This window comes from Agelaius tricolor, unplaced genomic scaffold (assembly GCF_023055355.1).
Source record: "Agelaius tricolor isolate 1412-34295 unplaced genomic scaffold, bAgeTri1.0.p SCAF_7, whole genome shotgun sequence".
NCBI lineage: Eukaryota > Metazoa > Chordata > Aves > Passeriformes > Icteridae > Agelaius > Agelaius tricolor.
This window is the reverse complement of record NW_027269267.1, coordinates 47,233,025-47,255,547: the sequence shown is the minus strand read 5'-3', so window position 1 is coordinate 47,255,547 and position 22,523 is coordinate 47,233,025. Positions and strand designations below refer to the sequence as shown.

At 35.2% G+C, this 22,523-nt stretch overlaps 1 protein-coding gene across 6 annotated transcripts in view; it reads right to left on the bottom strand.

Moving 5' to 3' along the window:
* DACH1 (dachshund family transcription factor 1) overlaps window positions 1-22,523 on the bottom strand; it is a 352,403-nt gene that overhangs the window by 36,657 nt on the left and 293,223 nt on the right. For all 6 annotated transcript variants that reach the window (XM_071431094.1, XM_071431091.1, XM_071431092.1 and 3 more), the window contains 3 exons: window positions 13,034-13,185; window positions 4,470-4,617; window positions 67-210 (listed from right to left, as the gene is read on the bottom strand). In XM_071431094.1, coding sequence (XP_071287195.1) covers window positions 67-210; window positions 4,470-4,617; window positions 13,034-13,185 — 444 coding nt within the window. The remainder of the gene's footprint in view (window positions 1-66; window positions 211-4,469; window positions 4,618-13,033; window positions 13,186-22,523) is intronic.

Genomic DNA, 22,523 nt, shown 5'->3' with positions numbered 1-22,523 from the left:
ATAACAAGATTCTTTTGGCACTTAAATTGGAAGTTTATGGCACAGAGGCAAAAATTGGCTTCTTACCATTTAGGACCCTGAGACTATCTGTTGAAGCTGCCTGTTTCAGTGTTTGCTCTGCTTGCTCTCGTCGTTTAGTCTCAAATTCAAGTGCTTCCTGCAATTTCCTCTTTGCCTTCTTTTCCTTCTTTAGCCTTTTCTGAATTATTGCTGTGAAAGGAAAATAACATCAGTGCACTTCAGTTTGGATCTGAAACTTGGCTGCATGATGACCTATTAAGCGTCCTGAGAAACACTCTAACTGAGATGTTCATATAAATCGATTAATTACACAGTAACCAGTTAAATTACTTGAAATTTGTTGGAATCACCCTGGAATATTCCAAATGCTACTGTTCTGTAGGACAGTATTAAAAACTGTATGTGGTATCAAGCAATGATTTATTTTTTTTTAATAAACAGCTGACAATCTGTGAATTTTCAAATCAGAAAACCTTGAAAACCAGCAATGGAATGTACTTTGTGAATCATCTGATGTAGATAAACCCCTGTCTCTGGAGGTGAGGGGGTTTTCAGAATTAATTTCACCATTTCTATTTCTCATAGCACAGTTAACAGACACACGGTGATGCAGTTCTTGCCTCCCTGCAGCTTCTCTTGCATAAGAGGGGAATCCATCTGCCTGGGTCCTGGGCAGCCCCCAACCTGCTCTGGTCCTCATTTCTTGGGGAAAGGCCCTGAGTCTTCTAACTCCCCTCCAAGCTCTGCTTCCTGCAAGCCATCTGACCTCCCCATATTTATTTCTTTTCCACATTTCCATTGTGTCTTCCCCTTCTCTCTTTCTTGCTTTCTGTTGGTGTCTGTCCCATCAGCCATCTAACCTTAAAGAACTCACAGCAAATCCTTTATGGTGCTGGATCCTCCAGTCAAGTAAATTTAATATGCTTTGTCAAATGTGAGGGAAAATGTTAGTAAAGAAATTAGTATTTTGAAATAAAATGTAAAAAGTCCTTATGTAGAAAAAATGTTTTCCTTCAATTTCTTCAGCTTCAACTCTTTAGGAAAAGGATGGCAAGTCCAGTATGGATCTTCATCACAATTTTCACTTCTGTGTTACCAGTTACTTATAACCACAGAGGTAAGACTTCCAGAATCTCTAACTAAAGGAACATATTGCAAGTTATGCTCCTGATGGAAAAGGGTAAAGTCAACCAATTGTTTCTACTCCATTAAACCAATGTGGACCTCTGAAGCAATCATGTAAAGGATAGCATTTTCTCCCCCACCAAACCCTAAATGTTCTTATATAGCACATTCAGGGTTTTCATGGATGTGCATGTAAAAAGCTTTTTTGTCCTAAGATCTTCCTGGAAAATCCTTTCCAGGACATTCTGTTATTTTGACACTAGCTAAAAAAATATCACTAAAGAATTCTTTATATGCACCAGAAGAATTATCCTTACCAAACCCAGATACTAGGAACTGTTAGGTTTGCATGTCAAGATCTATCTAGACCTATATCTAACTGCAAAGCAACCTCTGGTATATGCCTAGGAATGAAGGCTGGAAAACACAAAAAAATATTTCCACCAGTTCATACTCCCCAGGGACAGTAGACTGTGATGGTGGTATCATTCACAAAATGCAAATAATGAAACTTTTAAAGGGAACTGTCATTGTTATTACTCTTTAATTCATATGCTAAGAAGAACCACCTTTTAGATAATCTTGTATATTTTGTGCTGCCATACAGAACTGTTCAGGCACAAAATTAACATAAGCACATATCCTGTAGTCAGACTAACTACATAATTTACATCCAAGACTTTGGAATTTTGGTTCTTTCTCATTTTGTACAACACCAACTACTTTACAGGCTAATTAGCTCATATTATCACAGAACAGCTAGCATCTATACAAAGGCTAAACTAAATACATTTTGAATCATTGCATGGTTTTAATGTTTTCATTATAAGTACTTTGAAAGTGATTGCAATAAATGAGAAGGAAACATATGTTGCTTTCTGAATTAAAATGTCATCATGGCTGACACATTGTAGATGTGACTACAGCAGTCAGAGCCAGAATTAGCAAACCCTTACTGTGTAGCTGCTCACAGAAGAGATATTATCCTACTTTCACCAGTTGATGAGACACATCCTACAGCCTTAGGAATCACTAATTGGAAAATTTAAAAAGAAGGAAGGAAACAGTACAGTAAATAAGCAGCTCTGCAGAACATACAGTAGCAGCCGTGAATCCAACAGTCCATAAAAAAAGGCAAAAAAACTCATCTGTAGCCACTAAACAGAATTATATTTCACTTCTATTAACATGATGAGCAAAAGATAGATAGATAGATAGATAGATAGATAGATAGATAGATAGATAGATAGATAGATGTTGCCTAATGCTGAAGATACCCTTCACATGAAGGGTTTGACCTGTATATGACACAGTGGCTTGTGTTTCTATGCTGTAGCTTTTAAGTGTTTTTCAGTATTTTTATATGGTACCTCTTCACTTAGCAGGGAAGTTGGTACATTTCTCCCCTCTTGCTTATGCTTCCATTAAGACATCTGAAACTTTCTTTAAGACATGACACTTACTATTTGAAAAACTAATCGTAGGTAAAGGCTCCTATGCATTTTTCTGCCTTTAATTGAAGAATGAATTTTTGCAATAATTACAACCTGGCCTTATTTTTTCTCTCTTACTTTGATGTTTTTATTTGAAAGAATAATCCATACTTTTCTTTCTTTGATACAGAAGTATCCACTAGCAGAGATAGTCATCCTCATTATATTTGGTTTGCTGCATACCACCATTAACTGTTCAAATCCATTCCTCTTTGGTCTGACTGTTTTCCCAGTGCAAGATTGTCATTAGAGGGATGCATATAGAAAAGCAGGTAATGCATCATGCTGAAAATAATGTTGCCAATTATTTCAGTAACCTGAACACAATAAGGGACTATCCCATGTTTTTTTCTGACATACAACTTTGAGTGAAATTCATTTTTCTTAATTTTATCTTTTCAAAACACATATGTCTAGCACAGCCTTGTCAACCGTGTGACCTCTGGAGTTAAAGGGAAGAGAAAGAAGTCTTCACAATGCAATTGACTCCACCTACCTATCTGAGAACAGGCTATAAAAGTTTCTTTTTTTATTGTCCAGAAAGAGAACTCCTATTCATTAAAATGAGAGGCTTAATTTGTAGATGGCAAAACTAAAGATCAGATGGGTTCCCCCTCAAACCTTTTCTGTTTTGCATGTGATTGTACAACTGTAAAAAGGAACACATATTTGAGCAGTTGTGAGAAAGTTGTGAAGACTAACCAAATTACTTTACTCTTTTACCAAATTAATTTAGAAGTGTAAGTAATACAATTGTATTGAGCAGAATGGACCAGTTGTGGACAAAGGGATGACTCACTGCACAGGTGTGATAATTGTTAACAGCAATTGTCTTTCAAAATATGTTTTCATAAGTTAAAAAAAGGGTAATTAATGATGTGATAGTCCTCTCCTTTAATGGGTCAAGGCATGAAACGGGATTACATTGTGTACTTACTGCAAGCATGTTAGTTTAAGGCATAATGACATTGGCTGTGAATCCAATTGTTCTTGGAATTCTCTGTTTAGGTGGTTACCAGAAAATTAAACTGGACAAGAAGAGACTTCTAACTCTAGCCCTGCAAAAATACACATCTGACTTGTCATGGTCTGAGTTAAACAGCAAGGGATTGCCAGAGGTTAACTGTCTTGCAAAGTAGTCAGGCACTATTAAAGGGTGAGACATACAGAGACAGAGAGATGAATGCATAAAAAAAGATAGAAACATGCTTGTAATACAAATAGTTACTGCAAATCACTCCAAATTGTCTCACCTTCACCATCAATGTAATTATTTAAAAATCTCTAACATGTACAGGCTTTACAGTGGGTTGATGTTAATGCTACAAATGCTACTAATGCTTCTGCTTCATCAAGAAAAACCTTCACTGTTACTTCTACAAACATGTATTTTACCTACTATGCATTATAAAGAGTTCGTATATTATCATTATCTTTATATTTATTACATACAGTTTGCCTAAATATGCACTATAAGAACAGAACAGAGTTCCTAAAAACTTGTAGATTCCTAAATTTGATACAAATTGTATTAAGTAGCTATCCCTTTTCCTAATGATCACGACCTACAAAGGGTATTTATAATTGCTTTTGTATTACTGATGTAACAATATTCAAGAAAAATGGTGAGAAAAGGGAGGGTCCTTGCTCCAAGTCTCATGAAGACCCTATACAAAATTAGGCAGGTTATAAAGCATCCTTCATCGCAGTCAGCTGAGACCTAACATGATTTAAGGGAGGTAAAATTTTGATAAAACACAGTTGTTTGATAGAAAATTGTTTCCCAAGGAAATAAATAACAAGGTGTTTATGTCTGCTTAATCAAGGTACCTCTGTTCTTTTGCTCCACAGCCAACTGTTTTTCAAGTGTTTCCCTCAGTTCTCGTTCCCTGAAGAGTTCCATCTTCAGCTCTGTTTTCTCCAGTTGGACCTGTTTCTCTTGAGCTCTGGCATTGTCTATAGCAACCTTTAGTAGACCCTGTTCAGAGATAAAGTTGGATATTTGGAGAATGTTAGAACAGCTGACATAATAACTACTGTTATTTTTCCTTGATAGTGATGTGATATTTTAGAAATAAAAAAAAACTTGTCACAGGATCAAAGTTACCTATTATCAACAGCAATTTTTAAGTGGAATTAACTTTTGAACAGCTGGACAAAAATTTGCAAAAAGATGGGAGTCAGCTTTTCTTAAAAAATGCAAACTCACCTCTGACTGTGCATATAATTCATGTGAAAAACATACAGAAATATGTTTACTCCTCTTAAGAAAAATTGGCAATCTCACAGTCACATCATACACAGAATTCAATCTCTAGTCCAACTCAAGCCAATGGAAATTAGCTAAAGGAGAAAGGCTCTTTTAAAGTCTTGCCTTCTTGCTCCACATCCTTGTTAATTACTATTAATTTCAAATATTTACATATATCGTTAAGGTTCCACGGACTATAGGTATATTGGGATAGTAAGGAAAGGACAGTCACAAAGCAGGAAGACATCTCTGCTTTAACAAGTCTGTTTCTTGATTTGTAGGATTATTATCTCACAGCAGAAAAACAAAGCACAATAATCTCTAGATTTCTTGACCTGAGATGGTGGATACAAACTCCACCTTTCTTTCTGTTGTTAGCGTATCAGGAAATAAAAATTCAGATTATTTTAAGCTTCCTTTGAGAATTCCAACTTCAAAATTCCTTCTTCCTTTACAAGGAAATCGGATGAGCCTGGCACATCTAACAGCGTATTATTAATAATATTAACTAGATAGTTAGGGCACTGAGACAGGGCATCAAAATATAAGCAGAAATGTAATTGAAATAAATGAACATGCAAATATCCTTTTCCCTTTCCCAAAAGCCTGGCCATCAGGCTCTTGGGTCTACACCCAAATCTCTCCTACTGAAGCTATCATAATAAAGTAGATAATTAAGCATGGATATTCATATATGAACCTCCATGGATATGAAACTAACTCTCCTATATCCTAGGCAAGACTCCTGATAACTTAACCCTAGAGATAATTTGACCCAACAGAGATTTAATTACTGATATAAAGCAAAACAATGCCAACTAAAGAGACAGACTACTACTCCCCAATGGTTTTGCTAGGGAAACATTCAGCTAACAGATATAAGCTTCACACTCAAGACCTGGTTTGAGCACTACAAACATAAAACCATGATGCCCCTCTCCCAAACAAGCTTCCTCACCCCTCAGCCACACTTCCTAAATTGAATTCTGGGTTGCATGTTTTTTCACTTTTTTTTTTAATATCTCCCAAAGAAGAATGAAAAAAAAGAAGCAAGTATAATGATGTTTGAGAAATAGAAAAAATATTTTTGTGTTTTGTGAGTCTCCACATTTATCCCACTAGTCTTCCCAGTGTCAATGACTGGTGTGAAATTTGTGTTCTTCAAACTCCTCTTTTAGTTCTGTTTTCAGAGCCTGTTATTTTCAGTACTCCTCATCCTTCTTCTTAAACCATTGCCTCAAATCTTGTATGTTCAGAGCTTAATGCTCTGCAGCTCTGTTACACTTCAATCTATTGAAGTCCACAGAAGCTGGAAGAACTCAGCATCTTCTGGCTGCAAGGCCCAGATGGTCAGCAAAATGGTATACACTAAATAGAGCTGAACCATGTTTGGAAATATGGTAACAATGGTAACACAACAAATGTCCTCACAAATATACTAAAGTTTTAGCAGTTTCCTTTTGCTGTTGTAAAATAGCTAAATCACAAAGGTCTTTCGGGTTGAATTTTAAACCTGAATCATTATTAGAGAAATACAAAGAAATCTACCTCTAAAGCTCTAAGTACATATGTAAAGTAAAATACAATTTGAAATATTTGGGAAGTGTTTACAATCTATTTTTCAGAAGTTAATATTAATTTGAATTCTGTTCCTTTTCCATGGCCATGTTCTCCTATGTTTGGTACATTTGAATTACTAAGAAACTGAAGTAGGAGCTGTTTGTCAATACCTGCTGCTGGCTTATGCTTAAACTCCAGAGCATTTTAATCTCCTCCTATCCTTCATCCAAACCATAAATAAACCAGATCAAGAGAAATTACATGAAAAGTATTTGTTGATGAAAAGTGTATTGTCTAGTAAGTTTAAAGCTGCAAACACTGTCTTCCCAAATTCTTAAAATCTATCTTGTTTAACAATAAAATCAAGCCACTAAAGCAACTGCCATCTTTACTCAAATCAACTACATTAATGTACATGTTTCTTCTTCATCAGGAACAAACAATTAGTAACAAATGAGAGAGATCATTACATCAAGTGCCCTTTTAGATCACCCCAATTAAAACTTTAGTTTAGCTGTATTTTAATTCTAAGATACCAAATTCTAATTTTCTGCTCTGATTGCTCTTGTTGACTTATCTTTGAAAGATGTACTCTCGGTGCAAAGCCTAGAGATTATTTAGCAAGATGCCAATGTTGGCATCACTTAATGTGTTGATTGGTTGTATTATCAGTAGCAGTTTAAAATAAATTACTATTAAACTATTATTGTCCTTGGCTGAGAAAACACAATATTTTGGTGTTCTTTAAATATGAAACAATCATTATGAATAAACATGGAGAATAACACTAGAGTGTAACACTGATGTGTGTAATTTTATATTAAGAATTGCTGCAAAGTATGCAACTGCTAAAAGAATATTACATTTTCTATTGAGTTTCTGCACCACACTTCCTCCCCCAGCCTTTCCTTTTTTTTATACATGCTAACATAGCTAATGTTAATACATTACCTATTGCTGCTGATTATGTCTGAAAAATATTAGCTTTTTGGAGCCAAGATTCACTAGGGACTACTTATAAGCTACACAAAATTAAGTTTCATTTTTAGAAGTTAAATCAGTGCACATCAGTAGGCATCCAACGTGAAAAAAATCTGCACTAGAGCCAAACTGATGCATATAAAAAGTGCTGTTGCTGCCAATGACAGCACTAATGCAAAAATACTGAAAACATTCAATATCTCCCTTTATTCAGTGCAGAAGGGGCTGAGGAAAACTAAAAAAGTACAACATCTGAAAAATCATCCGTGCCCCCTGGAACAGGAATAGCAATTTCAGAGTTGCATGAAATTCTATAAATTCTCCCAGTGGATCAGCTGTAGAAGATTATACAAAATGCAGTATGTCCAACTTGTATCTGCTATGGCTAATCCTCCAACCTGATATTAAATCAATATGCTGCCAATGACAATGGGAAATGCAGTGCAACACGGGACATTAACAAAAAGAAAATATTTCTCTTTAGGGAAGGTCAGATGTTATGGAGGCTGGATGATGATAATTGCAGTGAACATGCTCAGGTTCCAGATTTGTTTTTATTACAGTATGGCTCTATCTGGAGCCTGGCTTTAAGCATGGCAGGCCATTCTTCTCGGTGTCTCTCAATTTTTATTTTAATGTAATGTCAAAAATGGACAATTTTTATTTCAATGAAATGTCAAAAATGGACATTTTTTTCCCTGGAGATTTATAGATCATTCTGATTTGTTTACTTTACTGTATTTGTTTCAGCATTTTCACTGACAAATCCTTTAGAACTGTCCCAAACACAATGCTGATATATGAGTTTCTTCACATTCTCTGATCAGAGGAGACCATCATATAAAGGCAGCCTCATGATCCTACAGAAACTAAAGATACATCAAACCTCAACTCAGTCTTAAAACCAGTAATACTCATCACTATTTTTAAATTATGCAAATAATGTGTTGCCTACTTTGAAAAGGGTGGAGGGGAAGGTGTAAAGAAGCTCCTTCTCTTTCTAGCTGCATCTGCAAGTGTGTGTTCCACCTAACAGAATTTAGTTTGCTACACGTTTGTACGTGACATTAAAATGACCTTGCTAATTAGTTTGACAGTCTGTCTAGAAGATCATATCCTGTTTCCAACAATTGCCCACACTGAGTGAAAAAGGGAAACTAGAAGATCAGGGCATGCACATTAGGAAGTTTTCCTATTCAAAACTCCTGGCTTCCAGAGGGTTGCAGTTCAGGGGCTTCTTTCTGCAGTAGTAGCTGGTCACGGTGAAAACACTTTCAAATAACAGTGCTTCTCTTTTAGTAAGGAAAATATATATAATTTGTATGTTGTCATCATTAAAAGCATCTAGTGAAAGGCTCTCAAATAAAAAAAATATATATACATACAATTCTAGTTAACTTCACATGTTAATTTTTGAATATCTGCTATTTATAACTGACTGGTGACTAAGTACTGTGAACAAGACAACGCAGTTAAAATATCTCTAGAGATGACTCCTGAAAGACAACTTTTTTAATATCTCAGATTGCATACTTTATCACAGATAAAGGCATATTAAACAAGTATAAATGATATTTTCCATTAATACATTCTGTGAAAAATAAAACAATTCTCTTGAATTTCAGCAAAAGAGAGATAAAATAACATGAAGTAAAACTGTGATTTCTTTACTTTATCCACTGTTTGCAGTGTTTTTCCCTTAGTACTTAGTGATAGACAGTAACAGTGCAGGAGACTCGCAGCAATAAAGCTAGTAGTTTTCTTTGTTTTCAGAGGGGAATTCAGTTTGCAACCATGCACTGCTTTTATTAATATCAATGGGAAACTTGTAAATTATTTTAGGTATATCTTTAAAAATATTTAGCAATAAAAATGTGTCAATACAATACAGTCTTGACAGAGAAATACAGCTATCATGGTGCAACTATATCATCCCTTTGAAATAATGGAAATTCAGCTCAGGGAGAGCAGAGATTCAGACTCTAAAAGCTTGAAAGAACATTACTATTACCCCAGAATATTGTAGCATCATGAAAGGCCGTGGCTGTAACATACTTTGGCATAATCAGGCCATGACTCAAAAAGGTAAACTTATGTGAGGGGTATGGAGACATCTTTAGCCTTCTCACTAGCATATACACAGCCTTTTGCTGTGACTCACTTTCCCCCACCCTTCATCCTCCCTGCAACTGTGTTTAGATTTCCAGAATTTAATCCAGAAGAAATCTACAAATATTTTTTGTGAAAAAACAGACATATCACTTGATTTAAATTCTCTGGGAAAATTTATTTTCTCTTCCTTTTAGATGTGCAGATATAAATCCAAATTAGAAAATATATTCCCAATCCTATTCCTTTTTTAATGTGTGTATTTGTTTAATTATATTTTTTTAGAGTTTATTATTTGTATGTCAGCAGTCCCCAGCAAGGAGACCACTGGTTATTCATGTATTGTATATTGTTATTATCTCCCCTGTAAATTTACAAATTAAACATTGTATTTTGCTTAAAGAAATATTTATGGAGAAGTAAAAATAACCCCATATATATGGTATACAGAAAGACATACTGGTGACAGAAACAAATAGGCTAGTTTAATATTTGCCTAAAATTATGAATTCATGACCAGGGCTATCCATTTTATTTTAGTAAGGATGGAAGAAAGAGACTCACTTTTGCTCAGAGGTCACTTCTAAAAAATGACTCAGGTTACTAAAACAGAAATACAGTTAGGCAACAAGTTCAGCTGATCTCATCAGCATCTGCAGGACTTCAAGCACATTTGTTTTCAAACAACAAAATGTTTAGAAATTTTGTTTGCATACCTAAAAAGCACTGCTCCAATGTCAAGATTTAGGATCCTTTTTACCCTGCCAAAGGTCAAAATTAGAGCTCCTACTGCACATATGACACCCTAATCCTGTTTTAAGTCTGCATTATTCTGATCCCCCAGATCCTGCATCACAGAAGGGGATCATGGCAGAGACATCCACTGCCAAGTCCATGCACATTGGTGCAGCCAGAAGCTCCTTGCCTGGATATTCCTGTGATGATCACATCCCTAAAATGTAGGCTACCTCCAGTGCAATATGTGGTATGCTGGGGGTGCTCCCCAGAGCCATGACCCAACAAAAAATGTAGACTAGCATTTCACAAGCAGACATATACCCTTTCAGTGAAAGGACACATGCCTATTTTCAGCATGAATGACCCAGATGAAAAAAGAGCAGTGTTTACCAAATCCCCTCATGAAGCCACTGGCAATCTGTTTGAGGAAGTTAGACCTGCTCCACTGCTGCAACAAGAGAACAGTGAGGGATCAACCTGCTCCACCTCCCCATGGAAACCATATCTCCCTGACAGGGATGCAAAACACATCAGATCCAAAGGACAGTAAGGAGCCATTGACTCAGTGAAAAGAGTCCTTTTAATTCAGGTAATAAAAGCATGATGGGTTTCAGGTATGGTTTATGAATTTCCTTGCAAAGTCACAAATTACAGTGCAATCAGGGACCATGGTACAGAATTGCCTCTTTTCACAGATGCCATCAACATCAACAATCAAATACCTAAAGCTCTTTTCTGGAAGTGCTAGCATCACAGTATCTAACTCATTTGTGAGCATGGGGTAATCCCCTCTCATTGCAATAGCAATGAAATACCAATATGAAAACCATTTTAAATGGCATTGATTAAAAAAACGCCACTATTATCCATATGATATTGTAATATACTCTACTGCTGTTAAAGTCAACTTTTACTACATAGATGGGAAAACCAACTAATTTTATTTATTTTTTTAATTTATGAAGTGGATTTCTAATGTTGTCCTGATAAAAAACCTGAAGCAGGGGAGAGGGAAGGAATTGCCTTCCATATACTGTTACGAAAGGATTTCTAGAAATCTGTCAAAAACATGTATTGTGATGTGGGGACATACTGAAAAAATCCAGAAGGACTTATGTCGCACCACTTTCCACTAATAGATGATTTGTCATGATATGGAATCTCAAGGTACAGAGCAGGATGTTCAAAAGCGCTACAAGAGAAGGCATAAAAATGTTTCTGGCTTGTTTATGATGTTGTCTTTTATTTTATCTTTTCATTTCAGGTAAGATTAGAGTATTAAAAAAAAAAAGTAATGACTGAATTTCACATTCACATTTTCTGTAAAACAAAACTGAATGCATTCTTGGCAGATTAATCTTGGTCATTTATCTTGAAGTAGTGCAGCACCCTCATATTCAATCACGAGATTAGCTAACCTGTTGATGCTGAATGCTTTGCTCATTAGGTTGCTGTCTAGAGACATTGAGTGCAAACATTTGTCAAAATAATTACTAAGAACTTTTCTTTACATGTATGCACAGCTAAAAATTTACTAACTGTATTTCTGCTTTAAGAAAAAAAATACAATCTTTACAAATTGCAGCAGATATGTTACAAGAATGCTGCTATCAAGTTATCTTGGTTCATGGTTTAAATATTTAAGATGCTAAGTCTCAGAATTGCAAAGAGTAATCATAAATATGCTTTTTCAGACCAGGCAGAGATAGTAATATTTACTTCTTAAATAGCAGTATTTTTCCATTATTAGACGTCAAAACACAACTAATTAATGGCTCATATACTTTTTATAAAACAATTCTGAAGTGCCATAAACTTTGATGAGATTGCTTCAGACAGTTAAGTGAGCAGGATTTGGCCCTGCTCTGTCATATCCTTTGCTGGATAGAATACAATTGATTTTATGTGTTTGCAGGCATGAGCAGAAAATATATGGTGACAAATTGGAAGTTGGTAGCTGCCCAGACAAGGCTTCTCTAGAATATGCAATATGGCTGTATTATTTCTGGCACTATCATTTTGCTTCTGCATGCCATATACAACCATATTGTTGCAAAATTGCGTATGGGGAACACAAGATAACAGAATTTGTTGATGAAAAAAATTTCTTAATTCTAATAGGAAACACTAACAATTTGGCTTCAAGCTATACATAGTGTATACTATAAATAATATTTGAACACGGCTTTACTGTACACACAGCAGACATTGTGACTACCAAATAGGAAATCTGTATAAAATTTGGTAATACCCTTTGAAGTCTATTCTTTGAAGACAGTACTTTAAGTGAAATGAGCTTATTTATAAGTGCTTTTGTAAATGCTTTTATGGGAGACACATTTCAAATAGCTTTAAATATCATTTCCACCATGCCACTCTAGCAATTTGAAATAACTATTTATTAAAGAACTCTTTCTCTATTTAGTAAATGAGATAAAGTTAAACAGTAAGATACATTTCATTAGCCTGTAATAAAAAGAGCATTGAAGACAAATGTTGTTAAACACACCAATGTAATTCACATTGAATTTTCTGCTGCGGTTTAATATACAATCTGTATTTTTATGTACTGTATCTGACAGCTTCTAAATTCATTTGTTTGCTGTGGTTCCTTTAAAACATAAATTACAGGCAAGTTTCAGTAAATTAGTTGATCCAAATAATCTTATGAACTGATTAAGCTAGAATGGTATTATTAATTTAGACAAAACTGGCTCCTCTCCATCTCTTTAAGCCGATCTACAGAAAGGCCTACCTGGATGTTAGTCAGAAGGGTCTCTATGGAGGACAATCCATCAGGGAATAGAAAAGGAGATGGAAAACCCGGAGGTAGTGGTTGCCCATGCCCAGTTAGAGAAAGTTTGTCAAGGCTGTCTCTTGCGGTTGGTGTGGAGAGCGGGGTCTCATCTGTATGTGATTGAAACAAAAATATAGAACAAGTTACGCTTGTCTGTTTTTATTAGACCTCAGTAATGGCTTCCCTAGTGGTTTCCAGAACATTTATTGCAAATTGGTTCCTGCTATCAGGAGAAAATGCTTTCTGCTGAATTTTCTTTAATGAAAAAGCTGTGGAGATACAACAAGATAACATTAATGAGTAACTTTATAAGCCTTTTAAATGCAGTCTCTAATGAGACTGAGTTTACAGTGCCATAGAATCTTTTTAAAACAAATATTATCTCACATATACTTGTGATAATATATTCAGGCTGACTTTATGGGCACCTTCCCAATTATCTCATTTTAGTTTGTGTTCTATTTGGATTGACAATAGAATATTTTCTAGCATGACATATATTTTGTATATGAGAAGTATTTGAATACGAGGCTTCCCATACAATTAACCCTTCCCGCTCTTAATGGCTTCACTTACAGCTCAGATGATTTTGCAACACCAAGAAAAGCTCCTCAATACATTTTTCATCAAGAAAATACACCTGACTGCCACAATTAAAACATGCTCTAAACAGTACATGAAATTAACAGCACGGTAACAATCACTGGCCCAATTTTTTTTAAGCATGGACATCTTCTAACAATTAGTGCTGAACTCCTTAGTAGGATCTTTATAAAAATCAGATCTGATCGCTTCTGACACCACAACGGGAAAAACTTGTTCAGCTTGAAGATTTCTAAGATTAAAGTTTCACAGATAATCTGTGAACAGATTAAGAAGTGGAAAAAAAATACCAACACCCCCCCCCCCCCCCGCCCCAGTTAATAGAAACTTCAATAACCTCATTTGTGGGTTTTTTCTTTTTTTTTTCTTTTTTTTTTTCTTTTTTACTTTCTGGAATATTTTTAGGCTACTGTTGATATGATACAGAAATTTAGGTCAATTTCTTTGCACCAGATGTTAATCTGAATTCTTCAAAAGGAAAACTATCTATACATATATATATATACATATATATATAGATATATGTATCTATACATACTCTTCTTACCAAGGGCTCAGTCATTAACTGACACATATTGATGTATCTCAGTACAATGTAAGGACATCAGAATGTACCCCAGCTTTCATGCAGATTCTGCACAGCTGTATGACTACAAAGGAGTTTGTCAGACTCACTTCCTTCCATTTTGGCTTTGACCATTGTAAGTTATGTACCTTTTGGGGTAGTCAAATTTCTCTTTATTTATTAATTATAGTTTCAATAATGGTTTTACTTCTCTATTTACTTTATCAGGTACATTAAAATTGTATCTGAAAGTTGATCCTAGTTGCCTAAAAAGAGCTCTCTCTTGAACAGAATGCAGTATTTTCTGAAATGGACATAGTCTTGGACCACGAAAATTAAAATCTGCAGTAACAAAGGTTAGAGTGTCGATGACCACAGGATGGGACATTCATAACTCAAAGTCCCAGTTCATTCCAACAGTCCCCATCACCATTCCTACAGATGGAAGCAACCTCTATTAACCACACTCAGGTGCAGATTTCTTGTCCCATCTCCTCGCCAGCTCTGTCATGCTGGCCAGTACTTACAGTGCTAAAGGAATAGCTTTTCCTACCATGTCCTTCCACAGAACTACCCAAACAGGCATTTGGACATCTGCTGCTGGGTTGGTACCACTCAGGTCTTTTACAGCCAGTGGAAAGAAGCAGATGCCACTTCGAGGTCCATCTGTGAACTCGCACAGGCATCAACTGCAGGAAAAGGCAAATCTTCCTCTGGAAGATTTCTGTCTGTTGACAGTAAGAGAAACCTAGGATGACCACTCAGATGGAAAGATCTGCTCTTGGGGAGATCCTATACTGGGCTGCTCTTCCTACTTCCCTGTGGTTCAGGCTGAGGACAGAGAACACAAGGAGTAAGACTGTTCCTTATGCCCTGTTTATCACAATTCATGCCACAATTACTGCTTTTTCATTAAGTCATCATTCAAAAGCTTTCCAATTTGAAGTTACTGAAAGGAATTAATGTTGACTAAGGAAAGCTTCAGACCTTTCAGAGTCATAAAGGATTTTTTCAGTTATATTTAAATTTTCCAGTCATGTTACAGAGTGCTGAGAAAAAACTGGCTCTAGATCTCTGAACCATTTCCTATCTACCTGAGATTCAAAGCAGGCTCTGAAAAACATACCATGTGGATGTATCCTCTGTACTCATGCTACCCCCAAAACAGCATGAACAGCTCTGTAGTATTTTTGTAGTAACGTACTAAAATTTGGCCCTAAATATGACAATTTTAAAATATTATAGAAATGTTTGCCACATCATTAGAAAAAATGAATTATATATTCCTGGTATTGAAAACTAGCTTAGCTCAACTTCTCCACTCTTATTCTAGTGTGAAGAATCATTAGCAAATGGTTTCTTCCAAACTGCTGCCAGAATTCCAGAATTGTTATGCTTTCAATAATCAAAAGCAATGAGCCAAAACTTAAACAAAAATAGTTAGACAATATATTTATAAACAGTCCATAATACTATTTAATAGCTACAAACTTTTTTCCTCTAGTGAAAATATGGCTTCCCCAAATGATTTTAATGATTTTACCCAAAATTAAGAAACAAAAACAAAAACAAAAAACAAAAAAAAAAAGCCTCTTCCATGTTACATCCTTAAGTTTCATTTTGGGTAGATAGGTTTTTTTTTTGGGTAGAGATTTCTTTGTATCAGTAGTTGCAGTGAAGGTATTGCTCTTGCATGATATAGCAGGAAAGAGTCAAATCACCAGTATGCACGGTGAAGTTGATTCATATAAATGAGAAAGGAAACTGAAAAGACATCATTTTCCTCTAGGTTTGCCAGGAAAATGGATCAATGACCTGCTTTCTAAGACTACTTGGAATCTTACTGATATTTTAGGTCTCAAATTGTCAAAATATTTTAAGATATATTAGATAAAACTGACCCACTTAAAAATTCCGTAAGCCTTAATTAACTCAAAAACTGCTCTTCCATGCAATGGCTGAGATACAGAGAGCTCCTAACACAGACCTTGTAATATAATTTAAGCAAGAGATCAATTTTTTTACTGTATTACTACTTTACAATTTATTTAATGTTATGCTTGGTGTACTCTGTGCATGCTCAACACATGAAGCTTGCAAAGATTTTTTAACAATGTGTGGCATGGTTTTGCAATAGGCAAAGAAACCCAAAAAGTAGTCGAATGATATGAATTCAAAGTAACATCCAAACCATTATGTTATAATAGATAAAAGAAACAAATTTACACCGAAGGGTAGGACTAGAGAGATGAACTTACTCTGAACTTGTTTTAATGAAATATCAACTCAGAAAAATAAGTCAGACTAATGTGACTTTGTTTTCTTGATGTCCCATGTGAAATAAACTTTGAGTTTGAGTATGTTTGAAACAGAGAAAATGTACATATTATACACAGGAAGCATGGATATTTGTGGATGTGAGATAAGCGATGATTGAAGGAATCTTAAAAAAATGCATTTTTAAGAAAAACCACACTGTAAACACAGCCAATTAAAACATAACCACATATCTTAGTAGCAAAATAATATGACCTCTTGTTTTTAAAAAAAATTAAAATACTTAATTCCTGCAAAAGTCCTCTTCTCTCTAAGGGATGAGATATCTTTTGTTTCCAAATAATCATTAGCCTAACATCTTTTAAAGTGCCGCAAAGGAACTACTAATGCTCCTCTTAAACTACTGGCAGAGCAATGCTGCAAAATGATGGGCCCTTGCTGGGAAACAGAGATTTGGTATTTTCAGTCTAAACACATCAAAGGAAGCGTTAGAAGAGAAGTCAGGGCAAAAGGGGAAATAGGGTCAATCTACAACTCCATTGTCAGAGTGGGGAGTACAACAATGAAAAGAAAGGGGGAAAAAAAGAAAGAACAAGGCAGAACAAAGAAGTGTCCGGGCCTGCCTTGGTTTGTGCTGGGAACTGAGATGTTATAAATTAACAAATAAACAAGGATAGGACAAGCTGTTACCCAAGCCTCTACAGTATCCAGGCAGAGATGAATATGTGTCTTGACATATGAACTAAATCACCATAACAGGCATGGCTGAATGAGACACGTATCTTTAAAATATTTGTAAATGCTACAACCACTCCATCCATTGTTCCTCAATTTCCAAAATTCACCTGGTTTTGTTCAAACCAGATTTTATCTGTAAACAGCAGCTGGTTTGGGCCAAATAGAACAAACATATTTCACTGTATTTGGTTTGTTGCCATTCTGTTTTAGTCTTTCACCAGATAACGTGAAAACAGACATCCTGGAAGCTGTGACAGCTATTTAAACAATAATAGATGAATAGAGGTAGCCATTCTCTTGTCTTTGTTCTTAAAAGCAAGTAGGATAAGTTCAGACTAGTCACCAATCAAACTGGAAAATATTGATATTGCCAGGATTTGAAAGCAAGCAGTAATAGCTGGCTGAAAAAAAATACTATACAGATTACTGCCATTCTGTAATCATGTCATGCTTTTTTTGCAATGCATCTTGAGGCTTTCTGTTCTCTGCAAAATATTCCACATGTATTTTTCCTAACACAGGCTCACTCTTACCATTTGGATGATGAAAGAGGATTCTGATTCCACTTTTTATTACCGTAAATCTGGTGCATACATTTTTCTACATTGTAGAAACAATCTATTCCATTTGGCTTAGTATTATTTTGGTTTACGTTGTCAAACACTCTTTAAGACAAAGCTTTATATTTCACTCTTCATCGCTGTTAGATGTTTCAAGTGTGAGAAACTTTTCTGTTTTAATTGATCCGTAATTCTTGATTTATATTAATGCAAAAGAACAAGGGGTCCCATAATCTCAATTGAAATATTTAATAGTTTCAGGCAGATAAAAACAAAGAAAGAAATGAACAAATAAATAAAATCCTCTGGACCAGTTTCTATACAATTTGGCTGCTTTATAGATTTGGTCATTCAAGATTAACCCCACATGTAACTGGGGCAAGATGACTGTGAAGGATGTTACCAACTATAAAAGGAATGTACTGAAACTCTTATGAAACTCTTATAAATATATCAGAAGAGTTATATGTATATACATTTTATAAGAGTTACACACACACACACATATATATATATAACTCCTTTTATTTTTTCTTTTTTAATCTACAATTTATGTACTTCTTTTTATACAAACAACAGTTCTCCAGGACACCCAAATACTCTGAAATTATACCATTTGGAACTGTGGCAGCTGGAAATCAGGAAGCAATATCAAATATTCAAATAGACTGACTGACTGGTTAATGCTTCTGTAACACTTCAAAGAGGCTGGTGCTCTCACAGTTAATAATACCATTGCAAATGCTGTCCATTGAGTTTTGCTTCTTGTACTGGTACGTTTGCTTAAAGACTTTGGGAGTAGAAGATCTCTAATAATGAAATATGACTAAAAATTAAAAACCTACATGGAAAGGATCACAGTTATTAAGTTTCTTGAATATCTACGTTACACAAATTGGCTTTGCACCTGACACAGTTGCATATATTTGTGCAAGTAGGCCTTACAGAACCCATCCATCTTTGTACCAAGTCTACCATTGTGGCCCATTTTCCCAAGTGGTATGGCTTCCAAATATGTGCACCTTCCCTTGAGGTAAAGAACTACACAGGAATAAAAGGACATAAGAACTTCATTTTATGTGTCCACTTTGGAGGTAGGTTCAGGTTTGCAGGACTTTCCCGCCAACAGTAAGACTCATATTTCCCGACAATTCTCTGAGATTTTAACCACTGAAAAGTTAATGTACTAACTGGATGCTTTTGCCTTTGTGGAAAAAAAATCAATTAATAAATTTCCAGTATTTCTTTAATCCTTCTAAAGAACATGCAGATTTAGAGATTATCTCTGCACATCATTCTTCACTACTGCACAGGATCATTGAGAATACTGCAGCTGGAGTTGCCTCCATAATGGCAAATTAGAGGCAGATGGAGAATCAGTTGAACAAAACTTTTAGGATCAGTCTGTCTCCAAGGTTTAGTGGTACCCCTTCTATGCTGATACCTTGTAAGCCAACTTACCTATAAGCATAGAGGGGGGAAAAAAAAGGAATATATTGCTGGCTGGAATAAGGACATGGAGGGTTGGAAACAGAGAGAACTTGACAAAAGGCAGGGAGTAATCAAGAAGTGAGGAAAGAGAAAGTTGAGATTATAGGGAAGGACACTCATGGTGGCCAAACACTTTGGAAAGGAATAATAGGAGTGCGATTATGAGGTGAAGGAGGAGAGGAGAAAGACTGCCCAGGAGAAATTTATATTGACTCAACAAGAAATAAACAAAACAGCTAAACTGTTGTTTTTCACATACAACAGATTTTACACAAATAATTCTTGTGGTATTTCACGAATTTTAGTTGAATGTAAGTGACATTTACAGCTGTCAAAGCAAATATATAAAACACATTCTCTAAAGATTGCATATTTTAATTTGTTAAGGAATTATGGATACAGCATCACTAAAAATGAATGGAATGAGCTGGCATATATATTCAAAAAGCAAAAATGTAATTAGTGGTGATGTTCCAGCTGTGAGGATTTCTTCAGGCTTTTTGGACTAGATCAAGTTGAGTTTATTCTGCATTTTACATGTCCCTAGGAGGGCCTCAGAGTCAATCAGCACAACTTATCTAATTTTCTCTTTCAAAAAAAGGATTATTTTAATAACCTTTATCTTATTTTGCAGCCTATTACTGGTTAGGGCTGGGTCAAGCAATATTGGCTTATTTATTTATTCTAAGGATTTCACAATATTCTAGAATAAATTATCATTCCTATTTTTAAACAAACATATTTTACCATAGAATGGAATGTTAAAATGCCAATGGTATTTCTGTTCTGTGTATTTTGGCATCATAACACATAACAGACAAAACAAAATTACATGGTTTCTCTGTCCCCATAATAAAAAGTATCCTGTTTACTCACAGATTTTTTTCACACAATTTTTAAATGATTGATCACAAAAAAAGAAAGAATGGGATAGGCAGGGATGATTCTGTATATACTATAAAACACATATAGCTTCAACACCTGACAGTAACAATCATTAACTCTGAAGAAATTAAGAATTTAACTCTAAATTCCTAAAGATGAAATTATTGTTAAAAGATGAAATGATTGTTAAAAAGCTATTCTAAAAATTTTTATTACATTTTCACAATATATTAGTATAAAAAGAAGGCATTTTGTAATTTTATGACCTGCAGTTTTTAACTGTAACAACTATGCCCATTATTTCTTTTTTAAAGATCCTTATACGATAATGGCAAGAATCGGATGCAGGGTATGGCCATCTGTGCTTTGGGTGCTGTAAAAATATAAATGTATTTTACTGGTTTATGTCAAACATCCCAATTAGTACTCTGCTAACTCCACTCCACCAGCCAGGCAGCAGAGTGCTAAAAACAATGTTTCTCGGCTTTGTAGCAATTCTATGAGAACTGCTTAGATGCATATATGCACGCAGAGGGCTCTGCAAATGTGTTTCCCTACAGGTTCACAAGAGTCCTTCTCAGCTACTTCCAAAGTTGCATTGAGGGGTGACCATGATCATCTATGCAGTGAAAGGACATTTCGTTAGGAAATCAAACCCCAACGTTGACAAAACCAGCTATTTAATCTCTTTATTGTGCTGGCTCAGAAGCTGGCTCCCTGATCATATATCCAGCTTTCCTAATATATGCTGAATCAAATGATCAAGCCAAGTATTTTCAGTCTAAACTAAATTCCTGATTAACATCAAACTTCAAATTAGGGACTGGACTTTAGGGCTGCATAATGAATGTATTGTAAACTAAACCTCACATTTTCAAAATTATGGACATAAATATGCACATCTCAACTGATAGAAGCAATACACAAAGCAATGCATCCACAGTATGCATACTTATTTTTGTGCTGCCCATTCCTCCCTGTAACTGCCTCCATATGGCTACTGCAAAATGCAGAAAAGAACATTATGGACAATATAACAATTGCATTTTGCTAGATTTTATTGGATCATTTCAAGGGCCACATGATTTGTATTAATAATCCTCTGGACATGTTTAATGAGAGTTTAAAAGCATCTATTATTTGGGGATTTAAGGTGATTTAAAAATAAGGAATATCAACAATATTAGCATTTTTTTCATTGTCATCTAAAATAACAGCACTCCTCTTTTGTAAGTGTAACAGTAGTAAGAAGGGAGTTTTTGATAAGAGCACAGCTGGTAACTTGTAATTCTCTGAAGATGAAGGGTTTATGTTAATACCTGGAACTGCATTGTATTCACACTACTTTTCTTGGTCTATGTTCAGTTAATATTTCTAATATTCATTCTCTTCAGGAAAAAAACAAAAATCCAGTGTTTTCAAGCATTCCATATCTAGCCATGTTGCAATTACGGGGGCCTGAGTATTAATGCTCCTGCTACCTTGTCACATGGCACATGTTCTTGGTAATCTGCTGACAGCATGAATCAGATGCCCAAAAAGAAAATGAATATATGGTAATGTGTCTGAGCAACACTCGTCAGCTGTCATTCATTCAGCAACTCATAACCTGTCCCATACCCTCATCCCCAGAGTGCTGGCAAGCAGATGAGGTTGACCAAGCATGCTTGGCATCTGGTGTAAAGTGGCAGCACAGAAGTCAGCAGTACTGCATTTCACAAATAAATATGTCGGAGAAGTTCAACAGAGAAGGCAAAAGAGGTTTAAACACTTCTCATTTATGGCAACTTATACTGCTCATCTGTCCCAGCAGAAAAATGTTTATCTGGTCAGAACATGTAAAACTGGATATATTGATTAATATAACTGCTTTGTTTAAGTGAATATTCATACAGAATACTGTCATGTTTCTTTTTATGAAAATGAGAAAATTTCATATTTTGATAAATACATAAAATGTCTGGGGACACTGCTTTTTGCAGAAAAAAACCCAAACCAAAACAAAAAATATAAAAAACAAATATACTCATATTCTTTTCATTTTCCTGCAAGATCATATTAACTGCCCGTGATTTTAGTAGCATCTTTAACAAAAGGTATACTAGCAATTACTCTAATATTCAGACTTATAACACAAGGACCAGTGAATATGATGACCAGCCTAAAATGCACAACAAACAAGACAGAAACATATTAAGGAAAGCTGTTCCTGAGATTTTGCCTTGCCAAAATTCCTGCCCTGGATGTATTAGTGCAAAGATGCCAGTAAAATAAAATAATCAGGAACCAAATCAGATGGACTCAGCTGACACAGCTCTATGGGGCTACT